The following is a 23,531-nucleotide window of genomic DNA, read 5'->3' on the forward strand; positions in this document are numbered from 1 at the left end:
GATTATTTTTCTGTTGAGTGACTTATTGATTAATCGACTAATCATTCAATTTTGATCATCTGTATACCAGAATATGTTATTGAGTCATTTCATGAACAATTAACTCCCCTAAATCATCATAGTTTGTACTAGAGCTGAAACAATTAGCTTTGCTGTTAGATTACCTGTTTTAGATGATTGTAAACTGAATATCTTTGAGTTTAAGATTGTTGGCCGGAGAAAATAAGACATTTGAAAATGTCACTTTGGGCGCTGGGAAACTGTGTTGGACATTTTTTTGTTTTTTTCCCCGACATTTCATAGACAAAATAACGAATAGATTTAGAGCTGCAATGATTAATCGATTAGTTGTCAACTATTAAATTAATCATCAACTATTTTGAAAATCAATTATTCTTATTGTTTGAGTAACTTTTTAAGAAAAAAAAGTCAAAATTCTCTGATTCCAGCTTCTTAAATGTGAATATTTTCTGGTTTCTTTACTCCTCCATGACAGTAAACTGAATATCTTTGAGTTGTGGACAAAACAAGACATTTGAGGACGTCATCTTGGGCTTTGGGAAACATGGATCAGCATTTTTCTCCATTTTCTGACATTTTAAATGCCAAAGAACTAATCGATTAATCAAAATGTGAATCGATAATGAAAATAATCATTAGTTGCAGACTAGTTTGTAGTGCACAAAAGAAAACAGGACTCATATTCCACTTCACCCAAATTACATCATCCTCCTGAATATTCCTGAATCTGCCTGAAGAGACAAAAAAACAGATCTCAGCTGTGCAACTAAAGATCTTTGGATTCTATAGTTAAAAGAGATGTAACATATGATTAATCTTTCTGAAACTTCAATAAAGGCTTTTAACAGAGAAATTATTCATGTCCATATACAATCTGTCTACTCCAGAAGAAGTTGATGATGCAAGTTCATGATTTTGCAGGTAAATCGTGGTTATAATAGCCTATTATTTATTAGCTTCCTTGTAGTGTATGCATGACAGTTAGTGACTGTTATTGGCCAATGCAGCTCACCTAAAGATGAAACAAAGACTTTCTTTCTTCAAATCTTAACACAGACTTCAATGTTGAGCAGATTAGGAGGTGAAAGGGATGTCAGACTGCTGACCTCTGAGTGAAAGGTCCCTCAGTGGCCTCCTGACTGACACCAATGAAGGAATCTGTCTAATCCTGGACTCAGGGCATGACTCTCCAACCCACACACACACACACACATACACATCCTCATCATCATCCTCAACCCAGCAACCCCATGCAGACACAGCCACCCCTGGGGGCAAAAACACAGACAGGATGGGGAGGCAAGGGGCCCTCTGCAGGACACAAACACCACAACATGAAACACATAAAATCCCTTTAACCTAAATATGTAATTATTAAAATCTGCAAAAAAAAGCACAACTAACTGATAATTTGCACCATTGCAAGCCTCGTTTTTTGACTCCTAGATGATGCAACAACAACAACAAAAAAACACATCTCCTTTGAGCAGAACAATGACAACATCATCTACCTGTCCTACAACAACAACAAAAACACCTGCATGACTGATCCAAGACAAAAAGCTCCCCCATCATCAGTCATGGGGGTGGCTTTATCACTATTATGTAGTCATATTATTTATTGATATTAATCTTGTCTCTATAGGTGGAGGCTTCAGATAAGCCAAGCGGGGGGTTTTTGCCTCTTCCTGCACTAGTATATTATTAATTTATTTTTTTGTTATGTTGTATAGTCTTAAATTGTGCAAAATAAATGTGCATTGTTATTGCAATTGCATTGTTATTGCAATTGTATATGCAAATGTTATTGTTGTCATTATATATATAGTCCATTGCAGGCCATGTTTACCAGGCCCCATGTGTCATGATTATTGTGCTGTGGCATTAAATACTCAAAATTAAAAGGTGAGGACACACCTATACACATCCTTTATTTACTGTAGCTCGACTGAAACTAGCCTAGTAGTCTTTGAGCAGAACAATGACAACATCATCTACCTGTCCTACAAAAAAACAAACACCTGCATGACTGATCCAAGACAAAAAGCTCCCCATCGGTTTTTCTGTGGACACAGAAGAGGCTCATAAATGCATTATTGAAATCATATGTGGAGAGGATGAAAAACACCTGGAACTATAAAAGGAGGAGAGTCCAATATAGGCCATGCATGTTTACCAGGCCCCATGTGTCATTATTATTGTGCTGTGGCATTAAATACTACAAATTAAAGGTGAGGACACACCTATACACATCCTTTATTTACTGTGGCTCGACCGAAACTAGCCTAGTAGTCTCCAGTATTGCCTCCTGCAGAGAGGTTGGATCTCTCTCTGTCTGTCAAACAAACAAACACACACACACAGACAGTACCTGAGGAATTCTTGCAGACAGGTGTCACAGAACCGATGTCCACAGGTAGACACTTGGACCGGCTCCCGCATCGCCTTGCTGCAGAGCGGACACTGGAAGCGTCTCTTTGGCTTCTCCAGAAACTTGTAATCAAACCCGGGCATCGCTGCTACAGGTTCCGTGGGGAGGATTTTTTTTTTTTTATCTCGGCCTTCACAAAGCTGCTGCAAGGTTTTAAAAAAAAAAAAAAAAAAAAAAAAAAAGGTATAAATGTCCTCTCTTGATTCCTCCTCCTGTCAACCCTCCTCCTTCTCCTCCTCCACCACCTCCCTGGAAACGGGGCTATTTAGCTGCACTGCTGTCTAAAGCCGATGAGGGTTCATATCACGTCCCTTCTTCCGACGGAGGACGAGCACTCCCCCGGTTCTTCCTCCTCCGGTGCAGCCTCCCGGTAACAAAAGAGAGACACACCGACAACCAGTCCAATGGAAAAACGCTGCAGAGATGAGCACAGAAAGCGTCTCTCTCTCTGTGGTGCACGTTTTGTTAATGTGTTGGCCCTCTTCTTCTTTTTCTTCTCCTCCTCCTCCTCCTCCTCGGTGGATGCAGTAGTGACAGACTGAGCACAATGAATAACCCCTCCGTCTGTTTAGGTGCACCGAGTCTCCTCCTCTTCCTCCTCCTCCTCCTCCTCCAGCAGCAGCAGCAGCAGCAGGAGGAGTCAAGGAGCTGAAACACTCTGTTCACACCGTTGTATCCACATTATCAGCTCCATTTATAGGAGCTTTAATAGCAGCTTTTTTATGTTTGTTTTCCATGCAAGTGTTTTAATATTTATTGGCCTATTTATTTGTCAGATAAGCCTATATAAAGTACACACAAACTAGAAATATTATAATATAATATAAGAAATATTAAACATATAATTAGGAAAAGGCAGAGGTGAAGAAGGTTTTGTTGTTAATATTTCAGTAAAATATTTTTTGTTAATGTCCAATTGACCTAATACACAGACAGCACAGTCAGAGGTGACAGACGCCCTCTGGTGGTAGAGCAGACACACAACATGAATTTCTCACTGTATTTCATGTTAAAATGTTGCCTTTATAACATGATAAAGAAAAGAAAACTTACATTGTTACACTTAAAAAAATAATAAAAATAAAAACATATGAAAATCTGGACATGATTTTGTGACAGTAGAAATAAAAGGGCACATGCACATTATTTAGATCATCTTTTCACCTGCTGTATTGCCACCGGATTACATCATCATTACATCATCACACAAGACAACAATGTGGACGATCCACGTCCTTAGAAAAAAGGTGTGAACACTTCTTAAATAAGGATTAATGACTTCAAAAACGCTATGAATTTTGAAAAATAGTGGATTTCTTATCAGAAAAAAAAATCCAATTAATCTACAGTATATAGCTGTAATGTAATATTATATATAATTTATATATAATAATCATACCAAATGATAACAGCTGTATGGAAATTACATTATGAACAAAGGTGGTTAATGTGAGAGTAAGGAGGACTGTGGAGGCAGAATAACTGTCACTGAGAGATCCTATAATAATACTGTAGGTTAGTTATTAATTTTATGCTGGTGATGTATGACTTGTTTTATTTTAAAGTCAGCCTTCCCAGTCATGATAAGGATGTTTAATATTTTTGTTTCCAGACATCCATTAGCAGCCACAAGAAACATTGCATTTCCTTGAAGGGGAATTACGCCCATTTTCAAAATTCATGTTATTCCTATTGTCTAAGACAGTCCAAAAAATATTAGTAAACTCTCTCCCAAATCCAAAAACTAGAGAGCTAAAAACTCAAATTTGTGATGTCATAGGGTAGAAAATATGGAGGCGCTCCATAGACAATGAATAGGGAACGATGTTATACAGTAGATGACACTGAGAGCACCCAGGAGAATGATCTGAGTATAAGGGTACATTAATAGAATAAAGCTCATTTGGATATACAAAATCAGTCTCATTCATTGTCTATGGAGCAGCTCCAGACTTTATATAAGTTTGAGACTTACTTCTTTGGTTTCTGGCTTTGAGAGAGAGCCGCTCATGTTCACAAATATTGATTGAACTTTCCTAGGCCATGGAAAAAACATATTGGAATTGTTCATTTAGGTGGTGTTCCCCTTTAACTGAGTACTATTCACTGTGAAACCATCTTCTCGTATAAAATATAAGACTCATCACATGATTTTGTCACAGGTTGCATGTTTTATGCTGTTCAAAATTTCATTTTGGATATCCAGAAACCAACGCACACCTGTGAGGATTTATCTTTCTTTTAGTGGTTTGTTTTTGTGACAATAAAAGCTACATTTACTCAAATACTGTACTTAAGTGCAATTTGAGGTACTTTACTTGAGTATTTCCATTTTAGGGTACTTTACTTTTTTTTTTTTTGGACACTTCAGATGATTAAAACAAAATATAATCAACTAATACATTAAAGATCCCCTCCAGACATGTTTTTTACACGTATATATAAACTCTACTCATAATACTCTACTTTGAATAATAATTTGTAGCTGATATGTTCTTTCCACAAAAAATGTTGTTCTTGTAAAATAAATCTTGTTAAAATCTTTGAAATGACATGTACTCCTCATTCATTAAAAATCCATGATCTATAAATGTAAATTGAACTGCGGAACAACAGTTACTGAAGTAAAATATTGAATGCAGGGCTTGTAATGGAGTATTAATACACTGTGGTATTGCTACTTTTACTTAAGTAAAATAGAGTTCTTCTTTCACAACATTGGCTTTGGCAGTTTTCTTTTCTCAAAAGTATTAGGTCATCCTATGAATACAGTTCACACAGTATATATGTATATACCAGCTCATTCTATATATAATACATATTTCAGTGGGTTACAACACAGAATCTTCCAAAATATACAAACCTGTGTCTGAAATGACTCCTTATTTACTATATAATGCACTTTATCTACTGTCCACCATTTTCTGTGAGTGTCCAAATTGTCCCAATGTGACATTTATGCTTACTGTTAACCGTGTTTATATTTTTGGCATTGCGTATATTTTGTATTTATTTATTAATATTTTTACATTTGCACTCCTTGTACTGCAACTGCTTGATAAATACATTTCTATCATATCTGATCTCATATACTACTTTCTGCTAACAATCCCACAATGCTATTTGACACATTTTATAGATGTCAGTGATGAAGAAAAAAGTGGATGATTCATACGTGTCCATATTTATGGCTACCTGCAGAATAAACTACTGAGTGTCTATTGTATAGGGGGTAGTGAACGAGTGAACTAAGGCACTCCCTTGTTTTGGACTGAATACTGAGTGTCCATTATATAGGCGGTAGTGAACGAGTGAACGAGTGAACTAGGGCACTCCCTTGTTCCCTTGTTTCGGACTCAATCATTAAGTCTTGAAGACATAGCTCAGTTGAACCCTGAACAACACGTCGTTATTTGGTTTACATATGTATTGGAGGACTAATCCAATAAAGCACAATGTGAGCGCTGACGATGTGATCCAGATTAATGTGTTTGGGTCATTGGACTGATGACACTCAAGTGGTTTTCATTCTTTTCCTTTCTATGAATTGTGTCAACTCATTGAGCAGTGGCTTAAGAGAGCTCAAACTAGTTTGACTTTTACTGGCCTTTATTATGCTAACTCTGCTCATGAGAGAGGACAATAGCTCGCCACATAATGACTTCCTGTAATCCAGCTACAGCAACAACATTCCTTTAACTAACCTGTTGAGAGCTACACCTGCTGCAACACACTGGGTTTGACCTTTCCTGTGCTTTTGCTGCTGAATGATATCAAACCAGCGAATGAAACAAACATTCATTCCTGGAGAGAGAGAGAGAGAAAAAAAATCTAGACTGAGAGGAAGACCAAGTGTGAATGTGAGGCCGCAGCTGCGGCGTGAAAGGGAATCTTTCAACTGCAGCACAGACGGGCCTCTGGGAGGAGTTATATTCAGAGGAAGCTTCACCTCGATGCCACCGCCGGGCTTCAGGGCGACCGCTGAGTGGGTGTGGGGTCGTTTGTAGGACAGAATCATCTCGGGACAGGTTCCTCAAGCAAAGCTGGAACAAAAGGGAGGAAGGGACAAGGGTAAAACATCAGTAAGAGCTGAAAATTACTAGTCTTGTTTCAGCAAAAAATGCCAAAAAGGAGGAGGATTTGCTGCTTTTCTTCATCATATAAGATAGTTCACTGAATATCTTTTGGACTGATGGTCCGATAAAACAAAGAATTTGAAGATGCCATCATCTTTTGGACAAAACAATTATTCAGCAGATTAATCAATAATGAAAATAATTGTTAGTTGCAGCCCTAAACATGATATGACTCCACACATGACTTATCTTGTACAAATCACAGCAGACCGATAAATCAATTTGCCAATAATCAGGCCAATAGTGGCTGATTATTAAGTTAATTAAATATCGATACATGATCGTCTACATGTTCTACGACCAATATGAAACAGGATCCTCCCAGTTACATGGCTGTACAGTTAAACATGGACACTCAACACTGTTTAACAGCTCCGTTTGTGTTGCTTTCTGTTGTCTGTAGTGGTGTGGTTGCAGATTGCAACCAACTGAATACCCCTCCGCTAATTCCTCCCTTTCCCAGACTGTGGTCACGTGAGCCGCCGAATGCAAAACCATGGTAACGCCAAAATAACACCACTTTAGGAGCAACGGAAGTCAGACGGCGGCTGGCGGTACCACGGTTTTGCACTCTGCAGCTCACATTACTGCAGTTTCACAAGTGTGTCGGAGAACTACGGTGGCCTTCAGGAAACGTTAAAATGTGAAACGCTCTTTCTAGAGACAGGGTTTGGTTTGTCCGTTCTGGGCTACTGTAGAAACGTGGCGGAGCAACAGGCGGACTACGTGAAGAGGACATATTCATTCTACGCTAACGCAAACACGATTCTTAGTTTCAGCTGATTAAACACTAATGAAAACATAGTTATGAATTTGATATTCCATCTGTGCGGATAGATCCCCCGAAATGTTACACACTGTTCCTTTAAATAAGCCCTGACTACAAAGCGAGACTCGGTAAGTAAAATAGTAAACTTTGAATCAAACTGTTTTGGGTTTCTATTGTGTTCATTTTTTTCCAGTATGTGTTTGATTCTTTAATAAATTGAAGGCGTTTGTGGGTTTAAAACACCGTCGTCCTGGTAAAAAGAAAAAAGCGTACATGATATATCAACACTGTTCTAATAAGGTGTAGTATTGCTTATCAGTTTCTGGTCTGGTCCGATCAGTATCAGACCCTGCTAATGACCTCTACGAGTGTTAGTCCATATTGGTCTCCATGTCCTTGTCACATGGTGCAGGTCAACGAAACATTTAAACAGCAGCCGTGCAGCCTGTAGCGAGGATTACCAACATCTCTGTTACTTATTAAATTGTGATGCAGTTTAATCTTCTCTAAATCTGCAGCTATTTTCAATTTGGAGTGTAGAGGGACGATTTAATCCCACCTGCACTGTTTTTCAGTTTTCATTAGAATCTGTGGCCTTGCACTGTTGAGACAAAGAGGGGCAAATTGCCGTTTTTTGTTCCTCTCGGTAAGAGAATTTTAATTTCAGTCTGCAATCAATAACCACAACGCAAAACTGGAGTGAAATATTACTTTTAGCGTGCAGATAGAAAGTTTCCCGATCAAGTGTGGCAAAAAAGAAACTAGTTTGTGCGCCTGTGACTCTAAATACTTATGTATGACTGTATGAGACAAAGCTATAATCATGTCTTTAGCCAGTCAAACTTACAGATGAGGCCTTTCATGATTCCTCATAAACATGCAGCTCTGTCGACGTTATCGAGAGAAGCTCGTTTCAAGTTCAGCCTGTCTCTCATCTGGGGATTAGCACTCTCTCACTCACATTTCACCACCATCCCAACATCACCCAGTGTTTGTTAACAAAGGCTAATAAGCGAAATATTACGTTTCACTGCCAGCAGAGTGTTGCCATGACAACAAGCCACCGATGTCACCGTGAACGGGTGACTCTCGTCGAGCTGCACCGCCTTGGGTATCCCAGAATCCTCCTCTTTCCTTCCGAGGCGGCCGCGGGCCCCCTTTCCCCAGGTGTACACCTCGCCGTCTGTGGAGAGCAGGAGGAGAAGGAGCTGGTCACCATTTCTACACACACACACGTCTTTAACTGACAGCTCATAATGACTCTATCTGGAGGAAGTCAAAGCTGAACAAAGACTTCCCTCAACAAAGAAAACCTACAGGCACTGCTGGCTTTTTCCCCGGGGAGCCAGTCGCTGGCACAATATGACATTTTACCATTTTACCCTCAAAACACACTTACGCACACACACACAAACACACACACACACACATCTGTTACCTATCTGTTAACCCACATGTTCAAAGAAGCAGACCGATGGTTTTGTATGTTTAGCTCATTAGCTAAAAACCCTGTATAGTTTACATTACCGCTAACCGTTTTTCCAAACCGTACCACATGTCCCATGTAACTGTTAAACTTTCAGTTCATTTCAGTTTGACATGAAAATAAACTTCCAGAAATTTGAAACTTGTTTGAGTAACAAAATCCATCACAGTGAACATTTAATCAGCTCTGTTTTGGAGTTAGAGTTACACTACCGTTGTGTGGTCACATAGTTGCTCACAGAGACTGTTTAAAATCCTCCTCCTCTTTTCCTTCAAAGCAGCTGAACCACAGATATCTGAGGAGCAGTGTTGTCTCAGCTCAGAGCTGAGATTGAACCCTGTTGTGTTTTGCTTGTGAAACTCCTACTCATACATATCTCTAAACAACTTTTAATGTTATGTGAGGGATTAACAATGAGGGAAAATCAAGAGTGCGTCTTAAAAAGGCCTCCTTTGTGCTTGTTGGAGACTCTGCAATCTCATGTCAGCTGCAGAACAGACGCCGCTTTAATGCAAAACCATCAAATTCATCATTGTTTTTAAAAAAAAACGGACGTGTGTGCTTATTATTTTTTGCCTTCAGGTATAATTGCCAGACAAGATGGCTCCAGTGAAACACTTTTAACTAAAGACTGTTTCAGACATCAGGGCTTTTCTTCATTCCACCAACAAGAAGAGTTTCAAATCAGTCCCAGCATGCAGCAGCATCACCGTGCAGTGACAAGAAAACTTACAACCCTGCCCACAATATTTCTTCTCCCCCCTGATTTTGGCCACACCATGCGAGTAAATTTCGACAGGCAGATTTCAGTCTCAGGTCGGTGTTATTGATTGATATTGTTAACACTAAACGAAGAGAGCTTATTACCCCATTCTGGCCCACTTACATTGGCTTTCTGTATGCTTCAGAACTCAGTTCAAGATCCTCCTGATCACATTCAAAGCCCTCCATGGCATGGCTCCCTCTTATATTTCTGAATTTATAATCCAATACTCAGCACCAGGATTACTCAGATCTTGTGACCAATTGCTATTAAATATCCCACGGTCCAGGCTAAGAACAAAGGGGGGCCGTGCTTTTACTGTTTTAGCTCCAACACTATGGAATTGCCTCACCCTCACTGTCAGGTCAGCTGAGTCTGTACCACGTTTTAAAAAACTTTTAAAAACCCACTTAGGCTGGCATTTTTATAAATGTGTTGCTTGCAGTATCTTTTGGTTATGGTTTTATTTGTCTTTTAATTCTGTTTTCTTTGTTATATTGCTTTTATTTTTGAGTATCTGCTTCCGTTTCACAAATTGTATATGTTTTCATGATGTGTACTATTATGCATTTGTATTTTTAACTGTGAAGCACTTTGAAACTGCTGTTTTGAAAAGTGCTAAAATGTATTATTATTATTATTATATCTCTCTGACTCTCCCGTTAGCTGTGTTGCACCTGGTATGGCGGGACAAATGTATCACCTGTATCATTCTTATTAGTTCAACTAGTCCAGTGACCTCACATATACCCCAGCCTTCAACCTGTGGAGGTGTGCAAGGCCTTTAAAAACCGAAACGGTTAAAACATCACATTCACTTCTACTCACCAGATCCGATAGCCAGGGTGAAAGCGTCTCCACAGGCAGCCATGGTGATGCCCTGCAGCCCGGGCACCGGGTAGGGAGCACGGCTGCTACGACGGGAACTACAGCCCATCTGACCATGCTGGTTGCTGCCAAAGGTAAAACACTGACCCCTCTCTGGAAAAATCAACATCAGTATTAAGACTTTGACACAATAAATGTTTGATTATTTGCAGCCTCATTTTATGCCAAAGGTGTTGTAAAAAAAAAAAAGATTGAACTTCTACTTTTCTCATATTAGTTTAGCTTTAGCAATTTAGCTTTACTGAAGAAGTTGATCATGTTAGAAGTGATCTCTCCATGTAGTGTTTTACTCAATCTGGTGCAGCAAAAACTAGTTTGATGAAACAGGGACCTTCACTTATTTCATATCATTATGGAGGCAATCACTCAGAGATGCATCATTTCAAACAAGTCTGATTCAAAAATGTGATTTGATAGATTAATAATGGCAATATATTACCTGTAACAGCAACAGAATGGGCTGTCCCAATGTCAATGTGAACAATCTTCTCACTGTTGAGCGGGGCTGATTGGACAGGAGTGTAAGAAAGGACCTCTTCCACCTGATTGGAGGGATTCGGTTCCTCTCCAGCTGTTATCTTATCCAGCCCGAGCTTGTTGAATCTGAATACAACAAGGAATAGAGAAAACTGCATTTATTATTATTTTTTTTTAAATAGGGCTGAAACTAACGATTATTTTCATCGTTGATTAATCTGTTGATTATTTTCTCGAATAATTGATTCGTTGTTTGGTCTATAAAATGGTGAAAAATGGTGATCAGTGTTTCCCAAAGCCCAAGATGACATCCTCAAATGTCTTGTTTTGTCCAGAACTCAAAGATATTCAGTTTACTGACATAGAGGAGTAAAGAAACCAGAAAATATTCACATTTAAGAAGCTGGAATCAGAGAATTTAGACTTTTCTTTTCTTAAAAAATAATAATAGCAACTAATCGATGAATCGTTGCATCTCTACTTTTATACCACTCCATTGATATACAAGGTATATTTATCACAAACCATTTAATATTTTTTCTTCCTGTTTCCTCATCTGCTGCAGGTAACTGCTGAGTCGCAAATATCTGAACAATGCTGCTTCTACTGAGACACTGTTTACAGTCCCACTCCTACACAGCTCTACATCCTGTCCCAAACCTCTCTGAGAGAGACGGATTAACAGTTACAGAAAAGTGTTTGTCATTTCAGGAGAATGCCGTCTCACAGGTTGTGCACCAGGAAATGATCTCTGTGCATCATTTCCATCTACAGTATCATTACCACATGTAAACAAACAAGTTTATATATATACAGTACATATATATATACATTCAGTGACTATGTCATCTCATTAAATGTACAATGAGAGGGTTCACCACTGATCATTAGCTCATGTTTATTGAGACTAATGGCCATGGTTTTGGGTGGGAACACGTAGAGTAATCACCTGTTGCTTCCACATGCCACAATGCTGCACTGGGTGCTGATAATCATGGAGCAGTCGACTCCACACACCACCCTCTGGGCCTCGAATTCCACAGGTAAACACACCTGCTGTGGAGAGTTGTGGGTGTCTTGGGTGCCTTGCCCGAGGCGACCTTCCAGACAGAGGAAAGAGACCCGACAATCAAGCCGTGTGCTGGAATGCTGCAGTCATAAATGAGTCACAAGCAAACAAACACCAAGAGATGAATACTAAGATAGATTGGAAAACAACCGGTCCATTTACTACGTACCATTGTCTCCTCTTCCCCAGGCAAATACTTCTCTTTCATTGGTCACAGCGAGTACGTGGGAAGCACCGCATGACACCTGAACCAGCTCGTAGCCGAGGAGTGCCTCGACTATCTTGGGCTGAGCACAAAAACAGAGAGAGAGAAAAAAGAAGCGTCATCATTGTAATGTTTTAATTACAGATCTGTAGTTTGTCTGTAGGTTGTCACAGTTTTTAATAGGTAAACAACATGACTGACACATCCCTGGTTCGAATCAAGCATTGCATGTCACATTACTCTCTCTCCCTTTTTGTTTCCTGTCTGCCTCACTAATTTCTTTAACGCATTAACACAACTTGCGATTTTGAGGTTAAAACGGGTTCAGTTTTAAAGCTAGAGTTAATATACTGGTATCATATGAAACTAGACAACCTGAGGAATCCAACCATGCAATACAAGCATACTAGTAAAGGAGGCTACATAACTAATAAAAAACTGACATGGCCATTTTCAAAGGGGTCCCTTGACCTCTGACCTCAAGATATGTGAATGAAAATGGGTTCTATGGGTACCCACGAGTCTCCCCTTTACAGACACACATGCAGTTTGGGGCGAGTCATAGTCAAGTCAGCACACTGACAGCTGTTGTTACCTGTCACCTGTTACAACTTTAACCCTTTCACAGTGAGTTTTTAGTTCATAACAATTATTTATAACATTTCCAGTAGACTAAAAAAGTAGTCTTATTCAGTGTTCGGTTGTACTTAGCTCCACCCTCTCGTGTCACTTCTGGTTGCAAAAAACCAAGATGGCGAAGGCCAAAAACCAAGATGGCGACGGCTAAAATGCCGAACTCGAGGTTTCAATACGGCAATCCACAAACCAATGGGTGACGTCACAGTGACTACATCCACTTCTTATATATAGTCTATATTTAAAGGCATGTTTGTCATAATTTAGGACGTTTCCTTGCATATTCTGACACGGAATGTACATCAGAGCATGTAAAAAACTAGATCTGTTTACATAGTGGAGAAATTTAGAATACATGCTACTCACTGTAATATAACAGTCCTGCAAAGTCCTACCTTCATGAAGGTTATAAACAAAAGTTAGAGAGGAGCTGAATCAACTTTATGATCATTTTGGAGGATAGAGTTTGTCATGCTGTTTAAATGTATTGCATTATACTGAGAGTAATATTTAGCCCAACTGATATAAAATAAGGTGAACAAAATATTATAAATACCAGTAGAACTTATTGCAGGAGTGTTGTAGTAGTAGACTGCATTAGTTTCAGTTAGGTGTATCTAATAAACTGGCGACTGACTGTACATTGATTTAATATAAGTAGATTTTCCTTTGAATGGTGGACACGTACCTGTGTTACATCATTGAAGTTACCGTGTCCTAGGCAGCCGTTGCTCCCGCTTCCAAACGTCATGATAATACCCCTGTCTGCAAATTGAAAAAAAAAAGAAGGGATTAACGACACTATTAGTTGATGAGTGTAGGTGTATTCTTATGTAGACCAACACAATGCTCCTAATCCTCATCTAGGAAACGCTAATCTGTGTCACTACAGTGAAAAGTGATGAAAGAGAGGCGACTGAGCTGAGAGGAAGGGTCTTTAATCCTGTGTTATCTGCTTCGCAATACCGGAGGACTGACAAAACAGCCTCCTGAAGCACACTGAGTAACGGAGCACCACATTTTGAGATCAAGAAAAACTACTACCAAATGCTATCTGATGAAGTCTGGAAAAACAGCTGACTGTATCCACACTTTCATATGCAAATGCTGACTCAGTGTTGTACAGCCATGTGGTGCAGCATATGAGGGCAGAAAACAGAGAATAAACATAGATTTCCTTCAGCAGAGCTCCCTGCTTAACTGACTGGGCATGTGTGTGATGTCTTAGATGGTTATAAACGGCCCACCAACCTGTCATGCAGGTGGTAAATAGATCGCCACAGGCCACAGACTTGATGGTGACTCCGGACTGACCCTCAAGGAAACGTGAAATGAACTGAGGCTGCATCTGCTCCACCACACCGGGCAGACTGGCCTCACCAGATCCCACCGATGGAGCCTGTGACAATAAATGATTATTAGTCTTAATGAAGGCAAAGCAGTCAGAATGTAACTGTTTCCTGGAAAACATAAGCAACTACAAATGTTAAGGGATAACTTCTGTATTTTTCATCCTGGACCACATGTTTTTATGTCTAAGTAATTAATGGGGGCAACACTTTTTGAAATTGGTCCAGTATTGAGGTAGAACGCTGCAACCGGCAAGCTGTAATGTAATCATTTGTACATTTTACGTCCAATAAAAGTGATTGTTTTTGCCACTGACAGGCACAGATTGTTATTGTAAGTGTCTGAAAACATTATGGAAAGGACCCTACAGAGAAATTAAACGTTTTTCTTACCTTTCACTTTTTGTTTGTCATTGCGTCACGTGACTTTTGTCGGAATAGACAACGTTGGAAACGTGAGTGAGAGTGGAGAGAGGAGTGCCACGAGACACCGGTGTTGTCAGAGTTTTTTGTGTTGGGAGTACAGAAAGTGTAGCTTAGTGTTATCTAGAAGATTTTCAATGTCATGGTTGAATATATTGAATATATTTCAACAACGCGATCCAAGATTTAAGATGCAAGATTTAAGAACGAGTCTTCTCCGAGCGAGACACACAATAGACATTTATAATAACAATCTGAGCCTGTCAGTGGCAAAAACAAGCACTTTTAGTGGACGTAAACTGACGGTACCAGGTTGCCCCAAATGATTACATCACAGCTTGCTTTGCGGCTGCAGTTGTGGTTGCAGCGTTCTCCCTCAATACTGGACCAATGTCAAAAAGTGTTGTCCCCATTAGACACAAAAACATGGAAAAATAGGGTCCCAGTTGAAAAATACCGAAGTTATCCTTTAAAGGAAGAATCCACCCTCTGATACACCATTAAAAACCATCAATTTGTAATGTCCAACGTCTTCCAGCAGTTATTTTATTATTAATATTCCCCAGTCAGCCTCATTTAACTCTCCAGAAATACAATCCAATCCAAAACATGTTGTTTTCAGCAAATTGGTGGTGGCTGTTTGCACTGAAGCAGCTGTTGTTGTAGAACTGGTGTACTTTCTGCTCTAATGTGGTCATTGAGTCTGCTAAGAAGCTCTCTGAGGGGCTGTCACCAAAACCAGATTTGTACCAGTGATATTTTTGATAGCTGAAAAACAACATCTGAACTAGCTCGTTGTAAAAACGCCCAACTGGGTGCAGAGTAGATCACAGCTGTTCCTTGATAGTGGGTCGGGGAGGATTTTTCCTTTATATTGCATGACTGAATTATGAATTCTGAAAGCAGCATTGTAAACAAGTACAAAAATACACAGACCTCCCATGTAATCAGACGGCCAGACTTGGTCACCCCCATCCTCTGAGTGCGGCCCAGAGACACTTGAAGCACCTCAGTGTTGAGCATCGGCAGGCGGAGAGGCGCTGAGATTCCACTTCCCCACGTGTACACCGCGGACAGCGGGAGGGAATGCACCTTCCCTGATCCTAAACCGACTGATCCGTCTGTTTGAGCCCGAGGAAATAACAATCAAATGTGTAATTAAAGTACAGTGATCAACCTGGTGCAGCTAGTATCAAATAATGATGTTATATGCCTGACCTCTGGACCGGTTGGTAGGGACTCTCCCTCCTTGTCTACCATGTGGACCGGTTTGCAGAGTAGACAGTGGTTTCTCAATCCTGGAACACAGAAAAAGAAAGAGCTCGTTACACCACATATAGGAAATCCTAATCTCAGATGCGTTAAAGCATCTGTCTGGTCATTAGTCGTGCATTAAAGCAGTACCTGCGCATTTTGACATTGCCGATATCGGTGTAGAGATTAAGCAGCGGCCTGATGCATACGGGAAGAGCCATTATTTCATTGAGCTGAGGCCGTTTGGACGGATCCAGATTGAGCATGTGGAGGATGAGCTGTCGGAGTTCTGGGCTGTACCGGTCGGAAATAGGTGCGAATGTTCCGCTCATGATCTTCAGAACGAGGGCAGGTAGATTCTGAAAGCAAAAATAAAGAGTGTTATACAGATTTTCACATTAGCACCCCACTTTGGAATTGGTAGTGATAATATTTCAAAAGCTAACACAAATGTAGTACTATTTGAATCACTACATCCATGTAAGCAAGGGGTTCTTGTAAAGAAAAGGCTTTTCCTACAGCAGCCTCGAAGGCTCTCTTAAGGCTCGCTAGCTCATAGAGCACACATCCCAAAGCCCAGATGTCACTCTTCTGGTTATACGGCTTTCCCTCACACAGCTCTGGGGAGATGTAGCATGGTGTCCCGACCACCTGCAGAGGCAAAAGAAGGAGGCATCGATTTGTGCTAGTACATGTTAGGATTCAACATATCAGGGTATGTAGGTTGCTGAAGTAATCACAGTTCCAAACCAAACCAAAGGCAAATCAACTCACGGTGTAAGCTTTGCTTTTGCTGACGAGAATTTTGGAGATGCCAAAGTCACCGACTTTGACGATCATCTGGTGCTTGTCCAGAAGAATGTTCTGCGTCTTGAGGTCTCTGTGCAAGATCAGTTTGTTGTGGACGTGGTACAGGGCCAGTAAGATCTGCACAAAGAAGTGGAGGATGGTGTCCTCGTCCAGCAGAGAGTTACAGCGCTTCTGGATGTAATCAGCCAAGGTTCCACCTGCGTGAAGAAAACGTTACGAATAAGAGGATAAACAATAAAGATGACATCTGTTCTTTAAAACCATAACAACTTAGAAATCAATTAAGTTACTGGGTTGAGTGAACAGCAGTGAGATGATGATAACAAAGCCAATGAGCAATGGGTTTAACAGGCTTTAAGAACACAGCGGGTGTTGTAAATGTTATTGTTAACAAAAAAGGGAATGGGAGGCATAAAATAAACATCTAATGTAAATACATATTCATCTTTGTATCTGCTGCAAACAAGCAGGGCTCCTCAGATGATCCTAAGCTAATAATCAAGACCTTATTAAACCATTTCAACAAAGCCAGGCATGAAACACAAAATGTTGTTTTGTTTCCTGCTAAACTTTAATTAATTTTAGTTTAGTTGAGATTCTAAGGTAATAAAGAGGACTTTAAATCACAGACAACTACAAAACTGTAAAAGATGACCCAATAAATCTAAGACTTACCTAAACAAAACTTAATTACTATAATAATAGTAGGACGATGATAACAACATGGCATGATAATGACAAATAATATACTTAAAGGCCCTGACACACCAAGCCGACGGTCGGCTGTTGGCCGGTTTAGGGTCATCTGTGAGCGTCCGTCGGCCTAATTTTTTTGGTGTGCCTCGCATCGTCGGCTCTAGTCGGCCCGTGTCAAAGATTTTTTGGCCGATTCAGCACGTTGAATCTGCGGAGGAGCCCAATGGTAAGAGAAATCACTCTGATTGGCTGTTCAGTTTATATGAATCAGTGCACGAGAAGAGAAACGGAAGTGAGGAAATCAAGACGACGAGTAAAGTCAAGAGGAAAAACACAAAGGGCTCTTCTCATTTTTCATCTTCATCTCATCTGATCATTCCAATACACGGATATTTTCACAGCGACATGGCTATCTGGAATGAAGCTAAGTGGTGAGCGAGAGTGTTGTGAAAATGGTCGACAAACGCTGCTTTGTTTCATGTACGTATCGTGACAACGGCTTGTACATCCGAAGTCCTCGGTCTTCCGGTTTCCCTTTTTGAATGACGAATACAGACTACCGCCACCTGCTGGTGTGGAGAGTTATTTCCTCTCACGCAGGCGCAAAACGTACATGCTAACTGGTCGTTGACTGTAGTCTTTGCAGTGTGTTTGAGTGCAACTTGTCAGCCAAGACAAAGGCAATGTGAGGTAACGGTCGGCCTTCGTTGCCGCTAGTTCGTTGATGTCGGGTTGGTGTGTCTGGGCCTTAAGCTATGGCGGTTCCACCTGCAAATCAAAGAACTCGACAGATCACAAGGATGAAAAATTGAATTTAGAAAGATTATCCAGACCTTTAGGAGCCTGACAGCGAAGGTTTGGTCAGAACAGCTAAAGGCGCCTCATCAGGCTGAACACTGGCTCTGGGTCTTATTGCAGAATTTTGGACAACTGAATGGCGATCTACCTTTTTTACATTACACCTTGTAATATAACAGAAACGTTACCTGATCACCTCAAAACACCACCACACAGACAGATACTAGATGTTGACATGGGAAAGAGAAAAGGTATGGAGCCCTACAGCACTAAACCATGGGAAAAGTGCACCGTTAGACAATGAACAAAAGGGGGGGGTGTAATGAGATATTACAGTAAGCTTACCTGGTGCATACTCCATAGCTATCATGAGGGCCTTGTCTTCTAGGAAGTTCTCATAATACTCAATGATATTTGGATGGTTGAGCAGTTTCAGGACCTGACACTCGTTCTGAGCCGCCAGGCGTTCGTCTCGTGACATCTGCTCCACTGGGATCTCCTTCAGGATGACAAAGGCCCCGTCGCCGCGCCTGCGGCACAGGTGAACGATCCTGACAGGGGAGAGACATAAAGAGAAATTAGATGTATATTTTGTTTCATAAACAATATAGTAGGATGGTCGTTGGTAGTTTAGATCTGGTGTGACAGTTGTTTTTGACACAAGTATCCTGTATGATTTGAGGAAAAGAACTCTGTAAAGAAAAGTTGAGTATGACAATGAATCGCTGGTGTAAAAGCACTTGTGTCCTTTACTCATGTATACCTACTTACACTAATATGCTTTACAAACTTCAAATGAATTAGGAACTACTTTACTGTATTTTAATGTTGTGTGTAACAAAACAATTCCATACACTGCTGGTTTTGTGGTCCACATTAAAAAGGGTAAATAATACCATGGGGGGGATGAATGGGGATGTGAGGGTGGGGGGAATTATAGTGTTTCACTATACACTTTTTTTTAACTTGTTGAGTTGTACTGTATTGTCTGCTGAAAACCAAATAAAAAGAGGGGAAATAATGTAAAAGGACCTACAAACGTGGTGCTTCTATTTGCTCTTTATGTGCGAGGAAGGGTAGTGGGCGTTTCCTTCTGGAAGTCCAAGACCAGTCAGAAAATAATGTACAAAAAGCAATCACTACTCATTTAGCACGGATAAAGACATAATGTACAAAAATTTAGATTTACATTATTTTCTTCATGTTGCAGTGAGTTAATAATGCTGTTAGACAAAAAGTATGGCTAAGAATTGTCTATCAAATAAGCTAATTAAAACTCATAAGCTATGTTATGAGTGTACCTTATGAGTGTTTAGTGTAAAAGTTGAATATACAAAGTAACTGGTATAACTTCATATAAATTTAGGTGTGTAGAAAGTACAAAATTACCTTCTGAAATGTTTTTTATTTTTATTATTTTAATCTTTATATTTAAGATCCATTGTGATAGCAAAATAACTTTTCCAAGGGAGCGCTGGCCAAGACAGCAGCAATACAGTGTTATTGTTGTTGTTGTTATTATTATATACATATCTTGTTCTAATTGTTTGTTATCACTATTATATAGTCGTATTATCTCTGTATATCAATCTTGTGTTCTCTATAACATTGTGACATTTTAACACTGTTTAGGTGGAGGCTTAAAATAAGCCCAGTGTTTGTTGTTTTTTTCCTCTTCCTGCAATGTGTATTATTTTCTGTTATGTTTGTGTTTTAATTTGTGCAAAATAAATAAACATAAACATAAAAAACATTAAAAAAAACATACAATGTTTCAGACAACATACACACAAACACTTACAACACATAACATTTAAAATTGTTGTATATGGTCTGACAAAGTGGGAATACTCAAGTAAAGCAAGAAAAGTATCACTTTAACAAGTTCTACAATGGGAACTGAGTGAATATACTTTACGACTCGCCACTTCTGCTGAATATTTAATAATTTAATAATATTTAATAGATTTAAATACATTGGAAAATGAGCAGCAAAGAATTCTACTAAAAGTAGTATAGTCCAATTTTAGTTGGGCTACAGTACATATTGTTTGATAGATAGATAGATAGATTGATAGATAGATAGATAGGTAGGTAGGTAGGTAGGTAGGTAGGTAGGTAGGTAGGTAGGTAGGTAGGTAGGTAGGTAGGTAGGTAGGTAGGTAGATAGATAGGTAGGTAGGTAGGTAGGTAGGTAGGTAGGTAGATAGATAGATAGATAGATAGATAGATAGATAGATAGATAGATAGATAGATAGATAGATAGATAGATAGATAGATAGATAGATAGTAAGATAGTAAGATAGATAGATAGATAGATAGTAAGATAGATAGATAGGTAGATAGGTAGATAGTAAGATAGTAAGATAGATAGATAGATAGATAGTAAGATAGATAGATAGATAGATAGATAGTAAGATAGATAGATAGATAGATAGTAAGATAGTAAGATAGATAGATAGATAGATAGTAAGATAGATAGATAGATAGATAGATAGTAAGATAGTAAGATAGATAGATAGATAGATAGTAAGATAGATAGATAGATAGATAGATAGATAGTAAGATAGATAGATAGGTAGATAGTAAGATAGATAGATAGATAGTAAGATAGTAAGATAGATAGATAGATAGATAGTAAGATAGATAGATAGATAGATAGATAGTAAGATAGATAGATAGGTAGATAGGTAGGTAGATAGTTAGGTAGATAGATAGATAGATAGATAGATAGATAGATAGATAGTAAGATAGATAGATAGATAGATAGTAAGATAGATAGATAGATAGATAGATAGATAGTAAGATAGATAGATAGGTAGATAGGTAGGTAGATAGGTAGGTAGATAGATAGATAGATAGATAGATAGATAGATAGATAGATAGATAGATAGATAGATAGATAGATAGATAGATAGATAGATAGTAAGATAGATAGATAGATAGATAGTAAGATAGATAGATAGATAGATAGATAGATAGTAAGATAGATAGATAGGTAGATAGGTAGGTAGATAGGTAGGTAGATAGATAGATAGATAGATAGATAGATAGATAGATAGATAGATAGATAGATAGATAGATAGTAAGATAGATAGATAGATAGATAGTAAGATAGATAGATAGATAGATAGAAAGATAGATAGATAGATAGTAAGATAGATAGATAGATAGATAGTAAGATAGATAGATAGATAGATAGATAGATAGTAAGATAGATAGATAGATAGATAGATAGTAAGATAGATAGATAGATAGATAGTAAGATAGATAGATAGATAGATAGATAGTAAGATAGATAGATAGGTAGATAGATAGATAGATAGATAGATAGATAGATAGATAGATAGATAGATAGATAGATAGATAGTAAGATAGTAAGATAGATAGATAGATAGATAGTAAGATAGTAAGATAGATAGATAGATAGAGAGTAAGATAGATAGATAGATAGATAGATAGTAAGATAGATAGATAGATAGATAGTAAGATAGATAGATAGATAGATAGATAGATAGATAGATAGATAGATAGATAGTAAGATAGTAAGATAGATAGATAGATAGATAGTAAGATAGATAGATAGATAGATAGATAGTAAGATAGATAGATAGATAGATAGTAAGATAGATAGATAGATAGATAGATAGATAGTAAGATAGTAAGATAGATAGATAGATAGATAGTAAGATAGATAGATAGATAGATAGATAGTAAGATAGATAGATAGATAGATAGTAAGATAGATAGATAGATAGATAGATAGATAGATAGATAGATAGTAACTTTATTGATCCCGAGATAAATTCAAGTTTCCAGCATCACAGTTCCATAATGCAAAACATGTTAGTAAAAAGGCAGTAAAAAAGTTAGTAGTGCAAACTACAAAAACAATATACCAGATATAAAAATACAAGGAGATGAAGAAAACTGTTAAAAGTGAATATAGTGCAGGGTAACAGCTGAGATACACGACTATTAAAAAGGTAAATATAGTGCATTATTATCTGACCTGCAGATCGTCCTCCTTTGTCCTTTGATGTAACTTTTCCAGCAACTTAGGCAACTATCTTTAACAATGTGTCTTGTGATGATGACCAAGTGATGTGAAGCAGTAATAGTTCAGATAGCTTAGATGACTGCAACTTAACCAACATTAACTTACAGCTAGCCTTGCTCAAAATGTAAACAAACAAACAAAAACATTTGCATAGAAACGCCACACAAACTGTAATTGACAAAACATAGAAGGTATGTTTATAAATGAGACCCAGAGGGCTTTAAGATAACTCACACAGCTTCAGTGTGCCTCTTTAATAACAGTTCTGTACTTTGCTAGACATTTGATGGATCCCGTTACATTTTAGGGGTAAAACGGAGTTAGCAGCTTTGTTCTACATCGTATTTCCTCGCATACAGTGTGACTGACAGATGTGTGTAACACAGAACATCTAGGGAGTGTAAATAGACTCATAGTTTACCCGAAAGCTCCTCTTCCCACCACTTTGATCTTCTCATACTTCTCCATCGCTGCTCCTCAACGCTTCCGCCGTCTCCAGGCAACCAGCCCAGCTACTACAGGAGGAGACGAGGGACAAAAAGGGCGAAGGGGAAAAAACTCTCAAAATACATGCCAATCTGAGAAAAAGAGGTATTACAGCACTGTTGGTGGTGGTGGCACATATTTTAATGAATGTTATCAGTTACAGAGGAAAGATTTAGATACATAAAAAGAGAGCAAGCCGACCATACTGGGAAGAGAAAATCCTAAACAGCAAAGCACCCCAGTATAGCCAAGGCCAGGGGTCAGCAACCTGCGGCTCCGGAGCCACATGGGGCTCTTCAGCTCCTCTCCAGTGGCTCCCTGTGGATTTTTAAAAATGGAAATGAATAACTGTTTATTGTTTACATTTTAATTTGTATTCATCATTGTTGTAGGTCTATGGTACGACGGAGTATTAGGGCCACATTGAGGAAAAATAAATAAATCTGAGATTTCGAGAATGAAGTCATAATATTATGAGAATAAAGTCATAGGTTTACGAGAAACAAAGTCAAAATATTATGATAATAAAGTCATAATAATATAAAGTAGTAATTTTACTTGTTATTTTCTTTTTTTCTCGTTAAGTTATGACTTTATTCTCCTAATGTAACTACTCTATTCTGGAAATCTCAGATGTATTTTCCCTCAATGTGGCCCTAATACTATAGTACATTTGCACTTTGGCCCTCACTGCATTAGACTTATATACTATATACTTAGACTATAAACTGTGTTACCTTCATCACAATGCTCAAATGTTTTGCAGCTCCAGAC

At 38.7% G+C, this 23,531-nt stretch overlaps 2 protein-coding genes across 2 annotated transcripts in view; both read right to left on the minus strand.

The window, feature by feature from the left end:
* Nucleotides 1-3,037, minus strand: part of traf4a (tnf receptor-associated factor 4a) — a 46,604-nt gene extending 43,567 nt beyond the window's left edge. Inside the window, exon 1 of the mRNA XM_074639941.1 lies at nucleotides 2,393-3,037. Coding sequence (XP_074496042.1) covers nucleotides 2,393-2,535 — 143 coding nt within the window. The 5' untranslated portion in view covers nucleotides 2,536-3,037. The remainder of the gene's footprint in view (nucleotides 1-2,392) is intronic.
* A 1,249-nt stretch (nucleotides 3,038-4,286) lies between these two features.
* nek8 (NIMA-related kinase 8) lies at nucleotides 4,287-22,795 on the minus strand. The gene is made up of 15 exons (XM_074639940.1): nucleotides 22,693-22,795; nucleotides 18,557-18,762; nucleotides 16,682-16,914; nucleotides 16,427-16,558; nucleotides 16,058-16,266; nucleotides 15,872-15,951; nucleotides 15,590-15,774; nucleotides 14,133-14,280; nucleotides 13,570-13,646; nucleotides 12,210-12,327; nucleotides 11,921-12,071; nucleotides 10,934-11,097; nucleotides 10,435-10,587; nucleotides 8,382-8,540; nucleotides 4,287-6,495 (listed from the first exon to the last, which is right to left on the minus strand). Exons 1-15 carry the CDS (start codon nucleotides 22,737-22,739, stop codon nucleotides 6,467-6,469), a joined length of 2,091 nt encoding a protein of 696 aa, XP_074496041.1. The 5' UTR covers nucleotides 22,740-22,795; the 3' UTR covers nucleotides 4,287-6,466.
* Between the last annotated feature and the right edge of the window lie 736 nt (nucleotides 22,796-23,531).

This window comes from Sebastes fasciatus, chromosome 7 (assembly GCF_043250625.1).
Source record: "Sebastes fasciatus isolate fSebFas1 chromosome 7, fSebFas1.pri, whole genome shotgun sequence".
NCBI lineage: Eukaryota > Metazoa > Chordata > Actinopteri > Perciformes > Sebastidae > Sebastes > Sebastes fasciatus.

Excerpts from the sequence above, each read along its gene's own strand:
- nek8 (XM_074639940.1), bottom strand. The coding sequence starts at position 22,739 with ATGGAGAAGTATGAGAAGATCAAAGTGGTGGGAAGAGGAGCTTTCGG. Across the intron at positions 16,559-16,681 it reads GCAAAAGCAAAGCTTACACC|GTGGTCGGGACACCATGCTA; the intron begins GTGAGTTGATTT and ends TTGCCTCTGCAG. Across the intron at positions 6,496-8,381 it reads CACTCTGCTGGCAGTGAAAC|CTTTGCTTGAGGAACCTGTC; the intron begins GTAATATTTCGC and ends CTTTTGTTCCAG.